The 20,441-nt window shown below is 44.8% G+C and overlaps 7 protein-coding genes across 7 annotated transcripts; 4 read left to right on the top strand and 3 right to left on the bottom strand.

The window, feature by feature from the left end:
• Positions 1-324: 324 nt before the first annotated feature.
• Positions 325-2,585, bottom strand: GL218_05432 (RNA polymerase-associated protein RTF1; the record flags this gene model as incomplete). Its single annotated transcript, XM_033582095.1, has 5 exons — positions 325-1,098; positions 1,153-1,292; positions 1,347-1,841; positions 1,903-2,114; positions 2,386-2,585. The coding sequence occupies 5 exons, from the start codon at positions 2,583-2,585 to the stop codon at positions 325-327; spliced, it is 1,821 nt and encodes a 606-aa protein (XP_033434508.1).
• A 64-nt stretch (positions 2,586-2,649) lies between these two features.
• On the top strand, positions 2,650-3,640 carry GL218_05431 (uncharacterized protein; the record flags this gene model as incomplete). The annotated part of the gene is made up of 3 exons (XM_033582094.1): positions 2,650-2,678; positions 3,237-3,468; positions 3,527-3,640. The coding sequence occupies 3 exons, from the start codon at positions 2,650-2,652 to the stop codon at positions 3,638-3,640; spliced, it is 375 nt and encodes a 124-aa protein (XP_033434511.1).
• A 982-nt stretch (positions 3,641-4,622) lies between these two features.
• On the top strand, positions 4,623-5,396 carry GL218_05430 (putative gnat family protein; the record flags this gene model as incomplete). Its single annotated transcript, XM_033582093.1, has 3 exons — positions 4,623-4,781; positions 4,836-5,088; positions 5,161-5,396. The coding sequence occupies 3 exons, from the start codon at positions 4,623-4,625 to the stop codon at positions 5,394-5,396; spliced, it is 648 nt and encodes a 215-aa protein (XP_033434510.1).
• Positions 5,397-7,883: 2,487 nt separating this feature from the next.
• On the top strand, positions 7,884-8,624 carry GL218_05429 (carbohydrate esterase family 3 protein; the record flags this gene model as incomplete). Its single annotated transcript, XM_033582092.1, has 1 exon — positions 7,884-8,624. One exon carries the CDS (start codon positions 7,884-7,886, stop codon positions 8,622-8,624), a length of 741 nt encoding a protein of 246 aa, XP_033434874.1.
• A 3,547-nt stretch (positions 8,625-12,171) lies between these two features.
• GL218_05428 (uncharacterized protein) lies at positions 12,172-12,656 on the bottom strand (the record flags this gene model as incomplete). The annotated part of the gene is made up of 2 exons (XM_033582091.1): positions 12,172-12,518; positions 12,647-12,656. The coding sequence occupies 2 exons, from the start codon at positions 12,654-12,656 to the stop codon at positions 12,172-12,174; spliced, it is 357 nt and encodes a 118-aa protein (XP_033434875.1).
• Positions 12,657-14,632: 1,976 nt separating this feature from the next.
• Positions 14,633-15,488, bottom strand: GL218_05427 (uncharacterized protein; the record flags this gene model as incomplete). Its single annotated transcript, XM_033582090.1, has 3 exons — positions 14,633-14,781; positions 14,838-15,032; positions 15,083-15,488. The coding sequence occupies 3 exons, from the start codon at positions 15,486-15,488 to the stop codon at positions 14,633-14,635; spliced, it is 750 nt and encodes a 249-aa protein (XP_033434868.1).
• A 2,015-nt stretch (positions 15,489-17,503) lies between these two features.
• On the top strand, positions 17,504-18,269 carry GL218_05426 (Non-classical export protein 2; the record flags this gene model as incomplete). Its single annotated transcript, XM_033582089.1, has 2 exons — positions 17,504-17,811; positions 17,888-18,269. The coding sequence occupies 2 exons, from the start codon at positions 17,504-17,506 to the stop codon at positions 18,267-18,269; spliced, it is 690 nt and encodes a 229-aa protein (XP_033434869.1).
• Positions 18,270-20,441: the final 2,172 nt, after the last annotated feature.

Genomic DNA, 20,441 nt, shown 5'->3' with positions numbered 1-20,441 from the left:
TCCTATATTACCTAAAGTATCATCATATACTGGCTGAAAGAGGTAGCGAGGATTATATGTAGCTATGCCTAATATCGATGCTATGCTCCTATCTTCTGCTACCGTCCAATTGAACCTGTCCTCAACGCCATTAACGCAATCTCCTAGACCTATGTCTTAGGTAGAGCTGTCCTTTAGGTAGTTAAATAATAACCTAACTTTGTGATTTGTTTTCCGAGAGCACATGGATGGAAAATTTCGTCCTCTAACATACACTTTAAAGAGAAAACATTGACTAGAAAATCAGAATCTAGTCTTAAGTATGCAGAAAATTGCTCGCTTTGTCTAATCAATGTCAACCTCAATGTCAAGATCCAAAGCTGCGATGATATCATCATCCACAATTGGTTTATGAATCTGAGGGATCCCCTTCTTATCTTTTCCTGCCTGATGGTTTTGTAGCTGCAGCTTCTGCAGATGAGGTAGAAGTGGTGCTTTAGTAGTAGCACTCTGCTTTGGTGTGCCATTTGTAGGTGTCGATGCACCACTACCATTGGCTGTCTTTGACTTCAGGTCGGTGGGACCATTAATGTCTTGCCTAAACTTAGGCTTGGTTTTGAGACGTCGTGAAGTGTCTTCATCATCGACTTCTTCTCCACGTGCAACGCGTGCCTCAATTTGGCGCGCCTTCGCTTTCTCCTTTAGCTGTGCCTTACGGACAGACTCCACGTTGCGTCGACGGTTTTCAGCATTCAAAGCAGCTAATCGTTCTTGCTGCGTTGGCGTTGAACTGGTCGACTTATTCGATGGGGTGAGGCTGGTCTTGAAAGCTAGACGCGGAGTTTCAAGGGAGTCTAGCTTATCCTGTAATTCCGAAACTCGGGTGTCATCTCCATGTCGTCTGGCTTCCTCAATCAAGTCGACTAATCGGTTTCGCTCAGTAGGCATGAATTTACCGAGTAGACTTCGCTCTCGCTCGATCTTAGCATTTACCTCTGCATCGGTCCAGGAGCGATTCACTAGAGCGTTGATATCGTCGATTTTAGCGTCTAGTGTCGGTCTCTTGGGAAAGATAACGCCCTCGTCTTGGCAAACCTTCTTATAGCGGTTGAACTCAGCCTATAATAAATTAGACATGCAAACATAGAATAGAGCCACAAGATTGTCACAAACCTCTGTAAAAGGTGAGTCGGAGCAACTGATGAAAGGCCAATCCCTTTCAGATTTGCCATGTGCGGCTCTGATGTACTGATCAGTGACAAAGTTCTGACCGTTTGACTTCTCCATGGCATATGGTTTTCCCTTTGTGAACCCTAGGATAGCACGGTTAGTAATGAAGAAACTAGAGGTGTATGGCTAGACTATACCTTTAACAAGAGCCATTCGGTAGACATTAGAACCATCAGAAACCTGGACCAAGAGCGATACGGACGTAGCATCCAGTGATAGCTTCGTTAAAACCAGGGTAGAAACAAACTCGAGCGAATCGGCTGCGGCCAAGTCGTACGCGCTCGAAATCACGGATATCGGCGGGGGGGTCTCTTTCACTTCGGGAGTTCGTGATTTGGAAAACCTATCCCTTGATCTACCAGCCCACTCGACATCGCTATCATCATCACCATCGCGACCAGGGCTGTCGCGCGAACCCGAGTATGACTTCTTATTGCGTTCTCGATCTTCTTCTCTACGGCGCTGTCGATCGTTCTTCTCGGCTCGAGCGCGGCGGAGCGACTCAATGCCAGAGCTCGTCTCACCCACTCTTGAACCACCAATTCTTGTTCGCTGTCGTGAGGGCTTGCGCTGGGATTCGTCTAGGTCAGCAGCACTAGCTTTGCGCTTCTTGACCGACTGACTATCGTCCTCTCGTTTTCAGTAGCCGACGAAGCAAAGTGTTTTGTCGCTGGCGATCAACTTCCTCCTGACGTCTAGCAAGCAACTGCTCTCGCTCGAGTTCGGGCATAGCTAAAATCTCTTCCTTCTCTGCATCGTTTGCATAAATTCCATCGATGGGGTACTTGTTATCATCGTCGTCGTCCATCTTGCCGTTGGTGTTAGTAGCCTGCAAGGTATCAGACTCGGAATCAGATTCGTCCATGGGTGCAGAATTCTGCGAGGCTGGAGAGGCAATAGAAGAACTGTTGTGAGGCATAGCGCGTGTGAGTTAGCTCAGTTCGTTTATCGAATGTTAAGAAATAAACTCAATAAAACAGATTGCAGTGCGATTCAAGTAGGCGTTGCGAGGCATTGAGTGGGATTTATATGAAAGCTGGCTGACTTGGACGAAGCGAAAGAAGGCTGTCCTTGTATTCTGCCTGTTGCATAGCAACAACGATTGAGAAGAGAGCGTGTGTTGAATAATAGGATGCGTGGGGTTAATGGAAGTAGTAAGATAACTAGGGAACTTACGCCTCGCCTTCCTCCTCATCCGAATCGTCATGTTTTTTCTTGTTAGACTTGTGCTTTGTCTTGCTTGACGTTTGATCCTTGGCTTCGGGGTCGGGTGAACCAGATACAGAACGACTGGGACTTGCGGGCTGCTCTTGCTCCTCATCAGACGACTCGTCGCCTCCGACGAGGGCTAGGAGTTCATCATCTACATCGGCCATGATGATAAGATATTTAATTCGCGAAGGCGACTCGGACTAGAGATGATAAGGACTGGAAAATGTGATGCGCGACGGCGAGTACTCGTGGAAGTGGTAAGATTGATAGTTTCTTGATTGTAAAGAGGAAATGGTCTTTTTTATTTGAGAGAAGCGTAGGTAAATTAAATGAAAGTATTTATAACATAATAAGAAAAGAAGATGTGGTTGAGAGAGTTAAGTGCTAGTCCCCTATTTGTGGAAGGCGTCAGATAATAAAGTTAAGGTAAAGGATTTAAGTTGTTGAATTTACAGCCTCATTAAGCTTGAATTTGGAGGACCACGTCTGCTGTTGTATTTGCTCTTTTCGCATTGTTTGTTCCCATTGGTTGGGTTTTATCTCCTTACCTAATCAATTCCCCGAGCTGAATCTTAAGAGGTACCTAAGTTACCTCTATGGCCTGTGCATCAGGTGTACATAGGTATGCTAGGTGCACGATCTAACCTTATCAGATAATGAATTGTTAGATCATGAGAAGTACGTAACCATCGGAAGCTAGAATTGAACCAAGGTCCGTCCTTCCCGGCTCTAGTCTGCTAAGGTTAGGTACTTGATGAAATAATATATCTTAATCTTGAGATCTTTAACTTTTCCCCTTCAATTGTGCTACTTAGCCATGTCCCTACCAAGAATAAAGCCGTACGCAGTGCGCCAAACTTTTCAATCCTCCTTACGGGACTTTTTCCTCCTACTTTGTGTCAACCGACCCGAAGACAATTCTTAAGCACAACTACGAAAAATAATGCAACGGTATCGTCGACCTCGTCTTCTTCGACTGACCCGTCAGGTTCCCGGCCTAAACGGAAGCCTCTGACAAAGGAGCAGCGAGATTTCCTCTCTTCAGCTGTAAGACCGCCTTAGATAGCATATCCTTAGTCATTGAATTCCTACGACTCATGCTAAGATGCCGTCTATCAAGCTCCGTGTGAACCAAGCCGGGGAATTGGCTGCTACCTTGATTTATACCGCCCAGACACCGCCGCTTGTCAATGCGCACCCCATCTTCGGCCCTTACTAGCCCATATGTACGCTCAAGAAGAGGGCCACTTCAACACATTCAACTCCCTCATCGCTAACACCGCGTGCGCCCAACGGCCCTCTACCCAGTCTGGTCCGTCTTAGCATCGGGCTTAGGATGGTCGACGGCAGTTATGGGAAGGGAGGCCGCAATGGCATGTACAGAAGCTGTCGAGACAGAGATCGGCGGGCATTATAATAACCAGATACGGACATTACTAAAATGTTCGAACAGTGGAAGACCGAAGGGTACGAAGTGGGCGAGGAGCTACAAGATCTAGTGACGACATTACGGAGGATACGAGATGAAGAGCTAGAACATCTAGATCATGCCGTTGACAATGATGCGAAGAAGGCCGAGCCTCACTGGTTATTAACTGGCGTGATAAGGTTAGGATGTAGGGGTGCGATTTGGGTCAGCGAGAGAGTATAATGCTATCATCCTGATGACCCAAATCGGTATTACCCTTCTCAGACATTTGACGGTATAACTCTAGGCATTCTCCAGGATCCCATCTAGTTTTGACCAACTTGTAAGAAATACGGCTTTACTGCATAATATGATATTTTATTTCTGCTTGCCGATAGAGTCATCGGCGTATGACGCAGGATATGACCAATTAAAACCAAAGCAGAAGACATATTCGGAAGGTCGTATAGTTTCTAGCTAACTATCTGATCCTCGATTGGTTAACATACTTAGGTAGACTACATGGTACCTATAGCTTAGACCGCCAATTCGGGGGATACTCCGCAACCGAAGACGCCGCTATAACTAGTGCATCCGGAATACTTCCTCTTCAGGGGCAAATATATCAATATAATACAGCCTCGTTTATTCATCGTTAAGATGGGTTTTCGAAAAGTCTAACTTATTACTTACCCTTTAAGACCAAGTAAAAATTAGAGACCGGAAGGAAATAAATATTTAAGCAATGGCGTTACCTTTTCCGATACCTTCATCTCTTGCCAAGGGATTCTCCATGTCCCATTGCACAATTGCCGATGTAGATATCATTGCAGATATATACTACGATGCGTTCGCGACCGACAAGCGCAACGCCTTCTGGTGGCCGCCAAACAAGAAGGATATGTTTACTTGGATGAAACGTCGCATCCGCCGCAAGATGGATGACCCAAGCGTCCGACACTTCAAATTACGGATGACCAGGCGATGACATAGTTGCATTCGCTAGATGGGACATTCCCGAAGGCTACGAGAAAGCCTTTGGGGAATGGGTCGGAATAAGGACACCACTGTGGATGTCTCCCAGATTGTTACGCCGGGAGAGGTTACGGGAGACAACCCACCGGCGAATAGTGCGCCTGTCGAAGCTATTAACCCCCCTATTGCGGATTACCCAAAAGGCAGCCAGCCAGAGCTATGTCAGGTCTTCTTCGATGCGCTGAAAGTTGCCTCGGATAAGCACAATGCGGATAAGATGTTAGGTAAGTAAAGACGACCATCATTGTTTGGATATGTTTCAATGGCTAAAGAGAGTATTATATACGTATATGCAGGTCTATCACTTCTATGCACATCACCTAAATATTACCGGAGAGGAGCTGCGAAAGCGCTGTTGCTGCCCATGCTGACTATCGCTGATGCTCACGGCCTCAAGTCCTATCTAGAGGCCACGCCTAACGGTAAAGGAGTGTATGAGAAATTGGGCTTCCGGGAAATAGACCGGTTAACTTTCAACCTCAAGGAGTTAACTGGAGGAGTACGACGATCCATACCAAATCACCCATCATGATACGGGAGCCGAGATCGACATGATAGTATAGGAAAGTGGTTACTTACTCTTAGCCTAAGCTTCAAGTTCGGCCTCGTATATCTATATAGATAGACATTCGTAAATAGTGAAAGTGACCAACCTAAACTAAAGGCACTAAGAAGTAAATATAGAACAGCTGCTTGCTAGATCAAGGATGCTACGGCAGTGCCGCAAAAGCAGAATGTTGATCTACTGTCCGAAGACGATGTGATCAACAAATAGGTAACTATATGTTATGAAATTAGGCCTAAAACGCTGTCGAATCATTCACTGGTTTTGTATATATTAGAACATTAGGGAGTGTAGTTAATTACCTAGGTAGATACTTGACGTCAGAAATGCATCAAAACTTTACCATATACTAGGTCGGCAATATAATCAGCGAGAGAAAGAGAGAAATTAAGCTAGCTAGTGTTGCCGGCAAAGGAAATATCTATATCAACCCGCCGACCTTCGCGAGTCATATGGAACCAAGCGTCTGGCGCAGACAATGCAAGCTAGGTCAATGATCGTCATATGTGCCTGTGCCGAGAATAGCATATATCGTATCACGGATTAAACAGTATTTGCCTAAGTCGAGCACGTGTTAGCTGATCGACATTAAAAAGCTACATAAGGCTTCTATTAATGATGTAATTAGGTCGCCAGTAGGTAGGGCGAGGTAGAGCGAGGTAAGGCGAGATCCGAAGGTCGCTCTACATACATAGGTACATACGACCTTAGATGTACATATCTCTCAGGGAAAACGAAATACGGATGCTTATTCGTGCAAGAGATCTGCCAAGAGGAATGAGGCTATGTGGAAGATGATGCTCACCAACCAGCGAGTGGTAAGATAAGAGTTAACAGCTGATGTCAGAATTGGTTTAACGAATCCTATGCTTAGAAAAAAGCCTCGGAAATATGACGAAAACAAAATACCGAAGAAGGTAGACAGATACGGAGGGTTTTTACTTTACTACCTTAGGTACCTACCCATATGATGTTTGCGGGGGATTCTCCAACAAATCCGAGAGAAAAGTTAAGGCTTAAGCGTACAGATCTCCAAGTTTTAATCCCGGCATAGCACCACAGTCTTGTCTCGCGGTGAATTCTAATTCTTGAGATACGTTTGACATAACATACCCCTACATGGCGTGACTCTAAAGTGGTATCTCCTACCTAATGTATATATATAAATATTGAGTCTTGATCATTGGATACCAATGAATCGATAAAGGCATTTAATTGTGAAAGTGCCATTTAATATATATAATAAGCTATTACGAGCTATTAGCCTTGTAATTCAGCCGAGATATCTTACCGGCCTTACCAACGTGACCAGAATCTGCAAACAGTATCTGGCTTCTGGATCACCCTCCCGACATTGACATTTCCGAGGTTGGTCGAGCTACAACGTGGAGCAGGGATCTCAGTCGAAAAGAGCAAAGATTGTCTTACTTCAACAACCCCAGCCCATCTTGAACATTACCTTTTATTAGAAGTAAGCTACAACGGCTTGCTGATCCCATTATCCATGTATAACATCTCTAAAGAATCTTGACGTATTCAGAGGATCCTACTCCTTTGAATTCTGCCTACAATTCGGAATGAAAGCAACATGTGTTCAATTACCGAACTTGCCGGACCCGTCTTCCACAATTGCTGAACGCAGGATGCTTAATGCTTACCTATGAACCCCTATTCAGAATCAACATCAAGGAAACCTGCAATAGGATTTTCAACCCGATGTAACCAATATAAACAAAAAAAAAACGCCCCTTATCGACGTACCACAAGGAAAATATGGCTGGACTCGGGTAGTAGCATAGGATCGATAATGCACGGAATACTGCATGTAAGACATCTAAACAAAGCTAGCAAGCAACGTGACCCCCTGAAGTCTAGACCCCCCCGAGTCTACCTAACCTAACTCACGATCCATAATACCCGGGATCTCCTAGATCCCAACTTACAACCTTGCAAACTTACAACCTTGCAGTGCCGTAGCGTCGATCGAAAAATGCTTAGCCTTCACCTCAACCAGTCTGCTGGCCGGATGGGTCGATGATGGAGGTGACCAGCCTTGCAGAGCCATGAGTGCTGGGCCCACTAGATCCTCGGAGAGACATCGAAGGGGGCTTCTAGACTCTGACTAGGAATGCAGGCTTGTGGGAATGATAAATAGCCCGCTGCCACGCTCCCCTAGGGATGGAGATTCGGAAATCGCACAATCAGGAGCTTGCACACAGTAGAATACGACGAGCAGATACTAGTCGATCAAAGACTATAGTAGACAAAGGAACCTGGCATATTGATAAGGATCATTATATTGCCAATCTCGTCGTTGCTACAATGTTAGTCCACGAGCAACTACTGTGGTGTGTCTTAGCATTCGCATCACAAATAACAAGCGGTAAGCTCTGATCCAATTATATATATCCCTTAACCACCATATTCTAACAAAACCCAGGCCTCGCTTTACCAATGCTGGAATCTCAAAACCACAACGGGACCCTATCAAGGGACGCCCTTGCAGCCCGAGCAAAGGGCTTCGGAAACGGAGTTCCCCTGCGAATCATGCCCCTGGGAGCCTCGATTACCTTTGGTTTCGGGTCCTCGGACAACAACGGGTACCGAAAGGACATACGCGACAAGATCGAAGCCAACGGGAACAAGGTCAACATGGTCGGGAACAACCCGTCGGGGAGCATGAAGGACAACGACACGGAGGGCTGGAAGAGCTACACGGTGGACCAAGTGCACGACAAAGCCACCGCCTCTGTGCCCAAGTACAAGCCCAACGTGATCCTCGTCAACGTCGGGACCAACGACTGCGTGCAAAACAAAGACCTGCCCAACGCGGGGAAGCGGCTGCAGAGCCTGCTCGACTCGCTGTACACCGAGTCGCCCAAGGCGACCGTCATCCTTTCCACGCTGCTCGTCAACAAAGACGCCGCCGTGCAGGCCCGCGTCCAGGACTTCAACGCCCAGCTGCGCAAGGTCGCGAACCAGCTCCAGAGCGACAAGAAGCGCCTCGTCCTCGTCGACATGCAGAGCGACGACGGCCCCGAGGTCGAAGACCTGAACGCCGACGGCACTCACCCCAACGACACCGGGTATAGGAAGATGGCCGATGTGTTCTACGAGGGCCTCAAGGAGGCTGATCGCAGGAATTACTTCGTCGCGGCTGATAAGGTCGACGGGCTCGCGGACGACGGCGCGTAAGCCAACCTACCCTGAGTCGGTTGGTATTTCTTTGCGGCTTTGCAATGGATGGACGGGATGTATAGGTATTGGATCATATTCGAGCGTTTTCAGCATGGCGTTTCTCAACGGAGCTTGATTTTGTTTTCGATGGGAATTACTTGCTACTATAATAGCATATACCCCTTCCATGATATTACGCGTTATGTTGGTTTACATGTATTTCTGGCATGATGGCTCTTGGATTCTATAATGAGGTTATTGGTTGGACTGGTCAAAGAGAGGATATGTGTTAACTGAAGAAGTAATGGATACCCAGGTATGAATATTAAAGTTAGATTTGAATAACCAACTTTCATAATGATTGCTGAAACTGGATTAAAGTTCGTATCGAGATAAGTCTGCATAGGTCTAGAATTAATCGACTAGTTAAAGCATTAAATGTTTTAAGGGATAAGGGGTTAGGTACTACGTAGGAAACTCCCAACGAATACCATGTGTAAAACTCTTATCCTTGGGTAGTTATAGCATAGGCTACAACCCAAGGGCCAAAGATAAAATTAACAATTAAAAGATAACTTTCTATTTATGATGATTATTACTATCCTTCAAGCTCTGTTATAATGGTACAGTAGACCCTCTTTAGGGAAGTTGAACTTGTCCCGAGGGCTTATTATGTATTTTGTAGCCGTCCATATCTTTTCCTACTGAAGTCTTCGACACCTTAGCGGGGACATAAGCAAATAGGGTTAATCCTGCCTCGACAGGACTATGAAGATCTGATACCCGATTGAAATCATAAATCTCTACCCCTTCCATCCTCTCTGAGTCGAACACAACGGTGCCATTCACCGCCGTCACATTTCGGAAGTAAAGCTCGTCAATACCACTTCCACTCTCTAGAGTAGCGTTCTCACTGGAGCCACCGAAGTAGAAGATCTGATTAGTTGAGCCATAGCCAGAACTATTCCTACCATCTCCCGTCTGGAAGAAGAATGCAGTACCGTCGCGGTGGGTTTTAAGATGCGAAGTAGAGTACGAATTATTTCCAGTAGTGCTAGATCCAAAAGCTTCGAGGCCTGTAGGAAAGACGGAGTCCCCCTCTACTTGAAGATCAAGTCCTTCTATTAAATGTGCACTTATCGTTAGATTACCCTGGGGCGACCTTAGGTATGTTTGATTGCAATATAGCGGATAACTATAAATCGCCTTGTAAGAGTTAGTAGGCCCGGTAGTAGAATCGGTTCCAGTAATGCTAAAGTCATTGATTTGAGTAGTCCCAAAGTTCGACATCAGGGCCCGGTTCGAATATGAGAGATTTTGAGACCAAGTACTCTCTCCATTTTGACCCTTCGACTTAATAGATGATTTGATACTAATTGTCCTTTGAACGGTCACGTTAAAAGCCAGCGATTCGTTAAATCCTGTTGCATTCTGGGTAACTTGGCTCGAAAGCGAAATGACCGGGTCCGAGGACTCTACTGAAGGGCCCGTGCCGGTAGTCACCGATCCTTCTTCATCTAGCCACACGAATATTTTACCTGTAACATACCAGCTGTCGTTGACTCTTTCTGTCAGTGTAAAGTCGGTAATATTTTCTGAGTTATTTAAGCCGGCGACCTTAATAGCAAATGTGTGGTCGACTCCATCACATAATGTAGGTAGCCATGGGGTGATATCTATCTGATGCTCTCTTAAGTCAAAAGCCTGTAAACCAACGACGGGCCGATGTAGACTAGGTACCACCCCGCCGGTGAATATCACTGGGAACGGCCATTGGGCTCCAGCGAGCTTGCCATCGATGAGCAATTGGACTTCTCGAAAGGGAGACAGTCCAGGCAGTTGCCCAGCAGTCTGGCTAAACGCGAGAGTATCGCTTTGCAGAACGTTTCCCCACCAGAACTCCTCTGAAGCTTGTCCATTGGCCGAGACAGTGAAGACGGCTCGATTAGCATTTCGAGGAAAACTGATAGTGTTAGTCGCGCATCTGCTGGAAGCGTAAATTGGCTTGCTCCATTTGCGCCCCCTTTTCTCGCAGATATCGGGATAACCAAGTCTGCCGGAGGTGCTTCGTCAGTCCCAATATCAGCCATAAAGAACGTAGCAGTTAGAGTAGCATTGAATGACCCAGTATACTTGTCGTCTACTAGGTTCCCTAGGTCGAAAATTAATTTCTGGGGGGATTTCCAAAAGTAAAGGTACTCCGTCATATCCTTTAAAAATGTCCAACGTATACCTGGGGGTACTGTTGGCTCCGCAGTGGAAGTACGCCATACTTCGGTGTCGCCAAAATACATCAACGCCAGACGATCGAATTGGCGGCCTTGAGAGACAACAGTGAAGTTCATAATAACACGATTAAAAGAGCAGCTAGGTGGTGTATAATTTCCTATTAACTATTAGAGATCGTTGTTCTACACACATACATGAAAGTCTCCCAGGTAAGTATCTAGGTAACGTACCAACGAATGGCGTGCCATAACTGAATGCAAAAACATGTTTCATTAATAGGACTGAACAAGCCTTATCTGGCGAGGGACCCTCCGCAGATTTGGACCTATTACCGGATGGGCCATTAGAGGTGAGCACAGGTTGCGCGACCTGAAAGCACTCCAGCGGTGTCTGAGTCTGTAGCGAAGCGGGAATCGAATGTGAGATTTCAGGTTCAAATTCCGACCGGGTGATTTGTTTAAGATCTAAAATAGAAGGACATTGTTTAAAATTTAATTTTATAAACCAAGCAAGCGAAAGAAGACCAAAAGAGTCAAAATTAGCTTCAGCCTCGGCCGGTCCTCAATTGTGATGACAGGTTGCCTCAAGGCGTCGTAGTGTTGATGACGAGGATGATGCGGAGCCTTAATATCGGACGTTGTCTTCTCGGGAATCCGGGATATCATCTTGATGCGTATTGATGGACCTGAGAGCGAAGATACGTAATTACCCTAAGTATTTTATGCTAGAAATGAGTGAGTATAGCAAAGTTCGTAGTAGCCTGCTAGTAAAGCGTAAATGAGCGAAGACTGAATTATCATTATAAGTCCAATTATAAAAGTAGAATGTAGGGAGGGAAAGAATTATTTATTTCCACTTGATAAGTTAAAGAAGGAGGAAATTGAGGTCCTCAAAGCTTCAATCAAAGCGTGTAGTTACAAGGTATGTACCTAGGTACCTATGTAAGTCAGCCGTCATAACATGAGGATTACCTAAGGCGAGGGGCAGTATGTGGCTGAGATAGAAGTAACAAGCCTCAAAAGCTCAACAATGCAAGTTTCAACATCACATAAATTTAAACAAAGTTTAGATAAAACCACGAAAAAAGAGGCCCGAAATATTCAAAAGCTTCAAAGCCTCAAAGCTTCAAAATACCTGTTATGACTAACATCATTTTAATCATTAATTTGACCCTATTTGTGGCTCTATGAACAGTTGCTATTGTTAAGTGAAGCTATTATGGATTTCTAAGCCAATCAAATTTAGGGGTACTCATGCCAGTAAGAGTACCTGTCTAACCTAACGCCGTGCCCCCTTCGCACCTAAAGACATAATTGAAATCCCTTATAAGTCAACCTTAGGCATCGCCATGAGTTTCGTCCCAATAACGAGCCCTCGCGTTAATAGCTATCGCAACTAACGTACTATCAAGATCTAGGTCTTGGAAGAAGTTGAAAACCGCGAACTCGTTTCTCGTCATGACATAAGACGGCATTGTTAAGAGCTTTAGCCAGATTCTGTTTAGTGCTTCTTTTAGTATGGTTTCGATTTTCGGGTTCTTGAAGGCGTCGGGGAGGTCTCTTGCGAGACTTAGTGCCATCAAAACTGTAGATATCGCACTTTCGGGAAGACCAAATTCTGAAGTCACATCAAAATTGAACTCTGAATATAAGAATTGTTGTCGGCTCTCTTTGCTGTCCGTATCTGTTTCGTTAGCATAGGATATGGTATGGTGTGTATATGTGTGTATGCACGCTGAGTTGGGATTTTCCAGTGTTGCAATAATCCAAGAGGCAGAGGTAATAAAAAAAGCACGCGGGCGGTAAACATACTGTCCTCCATGTTTAGCAATGGTATTACTGGTTCTGAGTATGTTTTCATCCAAGACTGTGTCCTGTGACGTGTGTTGGGCGACAAGTTGTAATTAAGGAGAAGTTCTGAGTCTATATAAGGCATGTAGAGTGGTAATTTCAATGACATTCAATCGTTAAAGGTAGCTCTTGGTCGAAGTATAGTTGACGAATATATAAAGAATAAAATAAAGTATTAGGTTAGGTATCTGTATATGTAGGTAAGTTGAAGTTTGGGTCCGCGGGTACGCATGGGAGGTATCTAAAGGTATGTGGTTTCTCCTGTTTTACAGCAGGCCATTGCCTTTAAATAATTAAAGAGCATACTTCCTTCCGACTCAAGATACCTGGTACATACCTACCTATAATGAAAGTTGATCTCTCGAAGTGAAGCTAACCCTAGGGTCATCCGGTTTTCTTCGTCAAGTTGCACGTCTATATTAGTCTAGTGGACCTAAGAAACGTGCGAAGATTGCCATATGGCACGCTAGGGGTAGCCCATCTACTCGGTGATCTGCTAAATCTGATCGATAACATATTTCGAGTCATGAATTTGGTTATTGTTCTTATTCCCTTACCCCTATTCCATTTCCCCGGGATCACTGTAGGTGCTTTTCAGGACAACGGGTTCTGTAGTAGCGCCTGGTCCCGTATGCGCAATCCCTGCAGCAACGTGCTGGTTTTAGATGTAACGACCTTATTCAGGTACATTACATATGGATTACGATCGAGTAAGTTTCACTATGGCCACCGGAGAATTCTGACCGTCCTTTAGGGAGACTGGTCATGGTAAGCCGAGCTATATCCGAAACTGACAAGTAACCTTTAATATAAGAGAATGATCAGTCATGGGAGTAAGATAGAATATTTCAACATTATAGGGGACTTATATTTGACCGTTTAATTGAAGTTAGGCATATTGTGGTGGATGATAAGGCAATTGGCTTGGTCCTCTCACCAACTACCATTGAGACCTAACCATGGCTATACTAATCCTACCGAAATAGAGCTACGGGGCACTATAGAGAATATGACGGATGGCAAGATTGCCGTTACGCCAAGATGTCCTATTGAACCTTATTCTTGATAGAAGCACTTCTCTCGTGCCAACTAAGAATATTACTTGTTTCCGTTACGCTAAATTTTCATCCCACATGGTCAGTAGCTCGAGTCCATTTTTACTCCGGCACTTTTAGAGGAGCATAATATCCTGACCTATGGCATACAGGCTGCATTACGAACTATCTCCCATAAATAGGGTAAAATATAATGGGACTTGCTATTTTCAGGGGAAGCCGGATCTAACTACTCAACTACCTGGTTATATTTAATGTTCTCTTCAAACATGAGTTGCTCCTTGTACAAATTCCTAACTAGCTGCAACCTTATTCTCCATCTGATATCCAGAATTTGTACTTGGCTCTCGCGCTACGTAGCAAGTTGCTGGAGTAAACGAAGGCGTACGTAGCTAGTCAGATCCACCAACTCGTGTGTAGTCGAATAGAATGTTTCCCAGCGAGATGGGATTGAAGCCAGTCCAAACTTTAATGAGTTGTGTGCAACTTTTTCATCTACCGCATGTCGCCGCCTTATAATAAATATCGCTGAACAGAGTCAAACTATTAAACTAGAGTAACCACCGGCTTCCCCGTATCCAAACTAGTTGCGTTTATTGTCAGTGTTGCGCTCTTATGAGGTACATACCTAGGTAAATAACATTCTAGATCGTTCGTTAACTCGTTCTTCGTGTAAATCATATAGAGTGCATCCTTGAATTATGTAATTTTAGTTTTGACGTTTATCTTCTATGTGGAGTGAGTCTAATGGTGTTTTATCGATCGTACATCCCCTCACGCCTATTTTACAGGTCATTCATCCAAGCATTAAACCGTGTAAGGACACTTCATAACTCATGAAGAGACTGCCGTGGCTAAGTAAAGCTCTCGCTCATTGGAGAATAACCTCCGGTCACCGCTTGCTTGGTCGCTTTCCAATTTTCCAGCCCCATGACCTAAGGACCTTCACTACCTTAGGCGTTATCGCAGCGGTCAAGGGCACTCGAAGGAATATGAAGCTTTTATGCACCGCATAAGCAAGAGCTAACTGGGTCCCGAGGCCTGCGAGTTATGTGAGTAGGTAGGGTTGACGTAGATGTATCCTCCATAAAACTTACTGGCTTCGGCCTTGTGCCGTTTTTCAGCCTCTTCTACACCCCAGCCAGCCATCTCGACATCTTCGCTGATTTCAGTGTCCCCGAGGTTTTCCTTTTCGCCTTCTTTGAGGGCTTCACGGTATTCACGCCACCTAGTTCGGACGGATTGTGGTATCAATTTGGAGGCATTTGATACCACCCAGTGTTCGATTGCGCCTAGGCTCTGTCAGTGATATCCCTTTTCTATCAGTGCCATTAACACGGACCTATCCTATCTGTCCCTACCGACCGCACTAGTAGGAAGCAGAACGGAAAATCTAGAACAGTCAAGCCTAGATAAACTCCCAAAGCAGCCCAACCATATTCTCTTGATAGTTTCTTCAGTCTTGCTGTGATCCCTTGCGGTTCTTGAGCTGGAACATCTTTCGGAGAAGGTTTTGCGTCTCGTAAGCGGGAAGTTCGGTGAAATGATCGCCGGGTCGAGCGTAATGGTGATTTCGAAGATTTGGATAGAAAACTAAATATATTCGGTTGTCGTATCGCAAATGGGACAGTCTGTTGCGACCCGGAGACGAAAGTGCGCTTCCATACTGCTCTCTCTAAGTTTGGTGTCGTCTGTCGTAGTACACGCGCCCACATTGGTTGGAACAAACGGGAGTAAACCGGAGGCATTTTTTATATAACCTCTTTTTAAAAGTTAGTAAATACGATGCTTACGTCGAACAGCCTCGGGGCATGGGCACGGCAGGTGAGTTGTAAACGCAGAAAGAAGTATCTGATAATAGCGCCGGTGGGTTCGGACGAGAAGGTTCGGAAGGTTAGCGAGACCTATATCCGGTTACGCCGCAAGGGACATTGCGGGACGTAGCTAATATAAAATCCGATTGGGCGTTACAAAGGAAAAGAAAAAAAAAAAACATTCCCTACCTCGTGACGGTCGCTAATTATAAATTGTTCAAAACTGTAGCTCTTTCGAAGAACAGTATTATCATGACACGACGGTGAGCTCAGAAACTCGGGACCGGGAAGAAAAAAAAAAGAGCTTTGTTCAATTAAAACGTAGTACGTACATGCATGGTGATGCAACGAGGTGTCAACCCACTCCTAAGGATGTACCTAGGTACCGACCTGTCTAGATCGCTTAATGCCCGGAGTTTTAACGAGACTCATCATATCGGATTATTTCCCCAGTCTTTTTTTAACAGGTAAGGTCGCAATAAATTGGAAGTTTGGATAAAGACCAGGTCGAATATGAATAGTATTTTAATTAAGCATATTAACAGGAAAGTAAATTAACAATGGAAAAGCCTCTTAGCAAGTAATAACTACCTAACTATGATATTTCTTGGGTTGTTTCTCTAAGACCATACTGCCATTGCCGAACCCGTATGGCGTCGGCTAAAGCTCGGGTGGCAATCATAGGGATGGGTTTATAAGACATAACTATATTGTCACATGATAAAAGTCGATTCTCAATTGTATATGATAAAACACTTCTGAGGTTAACTGAACTATAAATGGATTGGAATAAAGAAGATGCAGGGTCCCGCGCGGCTCGCGGCTCGCGGTTGCTGGGTCAAAGTGTTAAACTTGGGGAAATCATAAGAGCCAATCATTCGGAATTATGAGATCTTATCGGGAACGGAGCTTGAGTGATGCAGATGGTGCGGAGTCGCAAGATGTCGGCATGATTGGCCCGCTCTTGGGCTGAGTGCCCGGCCAACCATAGATTCAGTACGACACTGATGTCCAAGGATACCATGTACGACTTGGTGCAGGGTCTTTATGTGTCTGATTGGATTTGGAAGTCAAAGAAACTTGGTAATAATAACATTGTAGGCCGCATCCGAATGATTTAAGAATCATGATAGAATAATTAGTTCTGTATCCGTAAATCTCGAGTAACCATTTAACCATTTAACCATTTAAACTTTCGTCTTACCAGTCCGCGTTCAAAAAAGTTGAATTAGCACATGCATCGCGGATTATTGTATACGTCACTACTTCTAGAATAATAAGGAAAGATCCAATGAGGTCATAGTTTGCGAATTCAGAAACAGCAACAGAAACATAGAAATACAGAAACAGCAAGCGAAGGCAGCATATGGCATACTTATTATTATAAGGGAACTACATAGAAAAGGTAAGCTAACCTACCTATTATCCCGCAACTGCCGATCACGAATCACCTGGTCATCATTTCTTTCACTGCATTTTTAGTGTACATCTTCTACATCTCTACATCTCTACATCTTTACATCTCCATACATACATCTCTCCAGTTTCTAAACCTTTTTTAGCAACAACATCCATCGATGCGCATCATTTGATCGACATCAACCAAACTTCCATAGCTTAGACTCAAACTATCAACCAATAATACACCCTCGTCAACAGATTAAATCACAATTCATCCTCGAATCCAAATCCCATCTTCCGTTATTCGCAGGACCATCAATACCCGTTATTCCCCGCCAGAGCCACAACAACCAACCTAAAAAACACCAAGCAACAACCTAAGATCTCATCGTTTACTATTCACTAGTAAACCAGCTCAGCCAAGCTACCTTAGGTATCGATAGAACATATCCACCCAGACGCTACATATAGCTGTCGATTATTATCTATAGCTTTTGTTACCAAATAAACGCTTTACCATCTCGCGATATAAGCACACTATCATCAATATGGAGACCATGATCAAGTCCGTGCTGCGCATCGTGCAGTTCCTTCTTGTCCTGCTCACTACTGCCCTTGTCGGCAATGTTATCGCAAGCAATGTCTCCGGATCCGAATCCGCTATTAACTATGTCATGTTCGTGTGCGCCCTCTCCTGGCTTGCCATCATCTACGGTCTGGTTTCGCACTTCGTCGCCGCCGTCGCAATCCCTGTCGTAGCTCTTGCTCTCGACAGCGCCGCGACTCTCTTCACCTTCATCGCTGCTATTGTCTTACTCCGCAAAATTACAAGCAGTGAACTGCTCCAATATAGTATGTAGCTCCCATCCATCTAACCTAACATGGTCCTCGATCTTCTTTACTAACTATTTTGGCTAGGGACACAAAACCAGCGATTACATTGCATTTGGTTCAGAGGATACTGAGAAGCGATGCCGTGAGATCCAGGCTAGCACTGTATTCTTATGGTTTCTCTTCGCTGCCTTCGCCGCCAGCCTCTTCTTTGTCTTAAAAGAGCTCCGGCGCGGCTCGGTGGTTCTGTTCGCGGTCCTAATATGTCCCAGATCGGCGTATAGGCTGCTGATCGGATCGACAATGACCGTTTCTCTAGGACCGGTAGGGAGTATGCTACGACTTTACGAGAGAGTAATGCATGCTAAATTTGGGGGTCCGGTTATTGAATGTACGACCAAGGGGTGCAGAGTTACGAATAAACACGGAGAAGACGGGCTTGGCGTTCGGGTCGACTTGTATTCTCAGGGGCAAGTACCCTGATGTAATTCATGTCCTGCGCGGGCGCTGAAAGCTTTATTCCGGAATAGTTCTAAGGGTATTGAATGAATTTCGTGCACCTTGGTTACTTAATTTTGTCGTTTACGCGAGAAATACGAAATACAACCAGTGTATAGGGGCTTGGATTATGCACAGGAAGAAAAAATAATCATGTTTGAATTAGTCGAGTAGTTAAACAATTGGGGTACCAATAGGGTATCTATAATATTTGTTTTTCGAGTCTAAACCTCCTATCAGGACATTCGAACGTACAGCAGAGAAACGACGTGACCAACCAAGTATTAGTATGCCAAATTCTTACCCACTGGCATAGATATTATCCCCCCCCCACGTTCCAGATATGAATGATGCCGGCTTAGACAAATAGAAACCGATAGTTTATAGTTATTGAAGTGCTTCTCCTTACACCATTTAGATCTGCCTTAGTAGAAGCATTCTTTAATCCCAGTATCATTTCAATCCTCGCTGAATGTCACTCGGGTGGTTGGTATTGAACACGACAGCCACAGGTTCTTCCCAGCACACAACCCGCGACTTTGCCTGCATTGTTATTGTAACCGCATACATCTATTGGTTAAAGATTGGACAGCCTCGTCTGAAGACCAAGGCAGATAGACCCCGCAGAGAGCCCAACGGGAAATTCTGAAGAGATGGGTTTATATAACTAACAGATTATCATCAACTTCGCTAGACGTATAATTAATATTACTATGTTACAATATTCTATTAGATATCTACGAGAGCAACCAACATGGATCCTTTATCTATTTCAATGGCGTGCATAACTTTGGGGGGCCTTATATTCAAAGTCTCTGGGGTGGCCGCTCCTTTTGTGCGTGGTATACAAACAGCCGAGGCCGATGTCAACGAGATAATAGCGGAACTTGAGTCAATGAGCGCTATGATAAAGCTCGTCACCGAGGACTTCTTAGAGCGAATACCTAGGGATCTAAGAAACGATATATCGGATGTTGTGGCCAGTTGTGGCAAGACTATTAACGAAATCTTCGGGATTCTCTCCTACTATCATCCTCCACTTGGCACAAAAACAATACGTTGGGCATTCAGTGGAAAAAGGAGCTTGGAAATGTTGAAAAACAGTCTCAATACGCACAAGCATGATTTAGGCCTGGCATTAGGCATAGCCAACTTGTATGTTCGTTGTCTTCGCGTAGATTGAGCGTATCACTTACTCTATATCCATTTAGGATTACTATCGAAGACGTTAAGGATAACGTTATAGGAATTAAGGATGATACCGTTTATATGAAGAGTACGTTAGTTGACCACATCCTGATAATATATTCCGAAGACCCGGTGTTGTTAATTACCTTGCAAGATGATGTCGCCCAGATATTGAACAGAGTAGCACGAATCAATAAGCACCTCTCAGATGACGGCAAGAGCTTGATGCTTCGACGCTGGCTTGCCGACACTTCGTCCTATGCCGGAAGTATCCTCACATCCGGCGGTTTGGACACTGCGGTGTTGCGGCAACGTTACGAGGCTACCCCTGAGTCTACTTCTTCGCTACGCCGAGCACTACCTTCGACAACCCGCGAATCGGGATGCACCAACATATCACGACGATATATAAGAGAATCCGTTTCTGACGAAATAAAACATCCTGATAATATTAGAAAGCAGTGGAAAAATGGCATAGCAATGACTATGACGGTTAAAACAGGCGAAACGGCACAGCAAGCTAGACGAAAAGTCTCTCTAAGACCTCGTTCAGAGTCCTTCGTATCTTCACATTTATCTTCCGCCATACCACAAGATCAGGAAAGAGACCTACTACACAGCGTCCCTACGAGATGTGAAGACAACGACCCACAAGAAAGTCCTACCAGATCCATCACATCCCTATCGAACTCCCGTAGAAACTCGCGAGGCTCATTCGATAGACGTTCGAGCCCAACGCGATATCTAAAGAAAAACAGACTGTTCAGGTGGATGATATCAAAAGTTCCCAGAACAAGGCAAATTCACAGTTTGCCCACATCCCGCTCGAGTTCGTATACAGATTCGTGTGGGAGCTCTTCGTACCTATCATGCCAATGCTCATCATGCATTAAAGGAGAGCAGCAGAAGAAAAAGGGGCTATTCTCAAGACTGATCAAAAGGCATCGCCGGCAGCCTGTTGAGTCTCTC

The sequence above is a fragment of the Daldinia childiae genome (assembly GCF_008694065.1).
Source record: "Daldinia childiae strain JS-1345 chromosome Unknown Scaffold5, whole genome shotgun sequence".
Classification (NCBI taxonomy): Eukaryota; Fungi; Ascomycota; class Sordariomycetes; order Xylariales; family Hypoxylaceae; genus Daldinia; species Daldinia childiae.
This window is presented reverse-complemented; position numbering and strand designations above follow the sequence as displayed.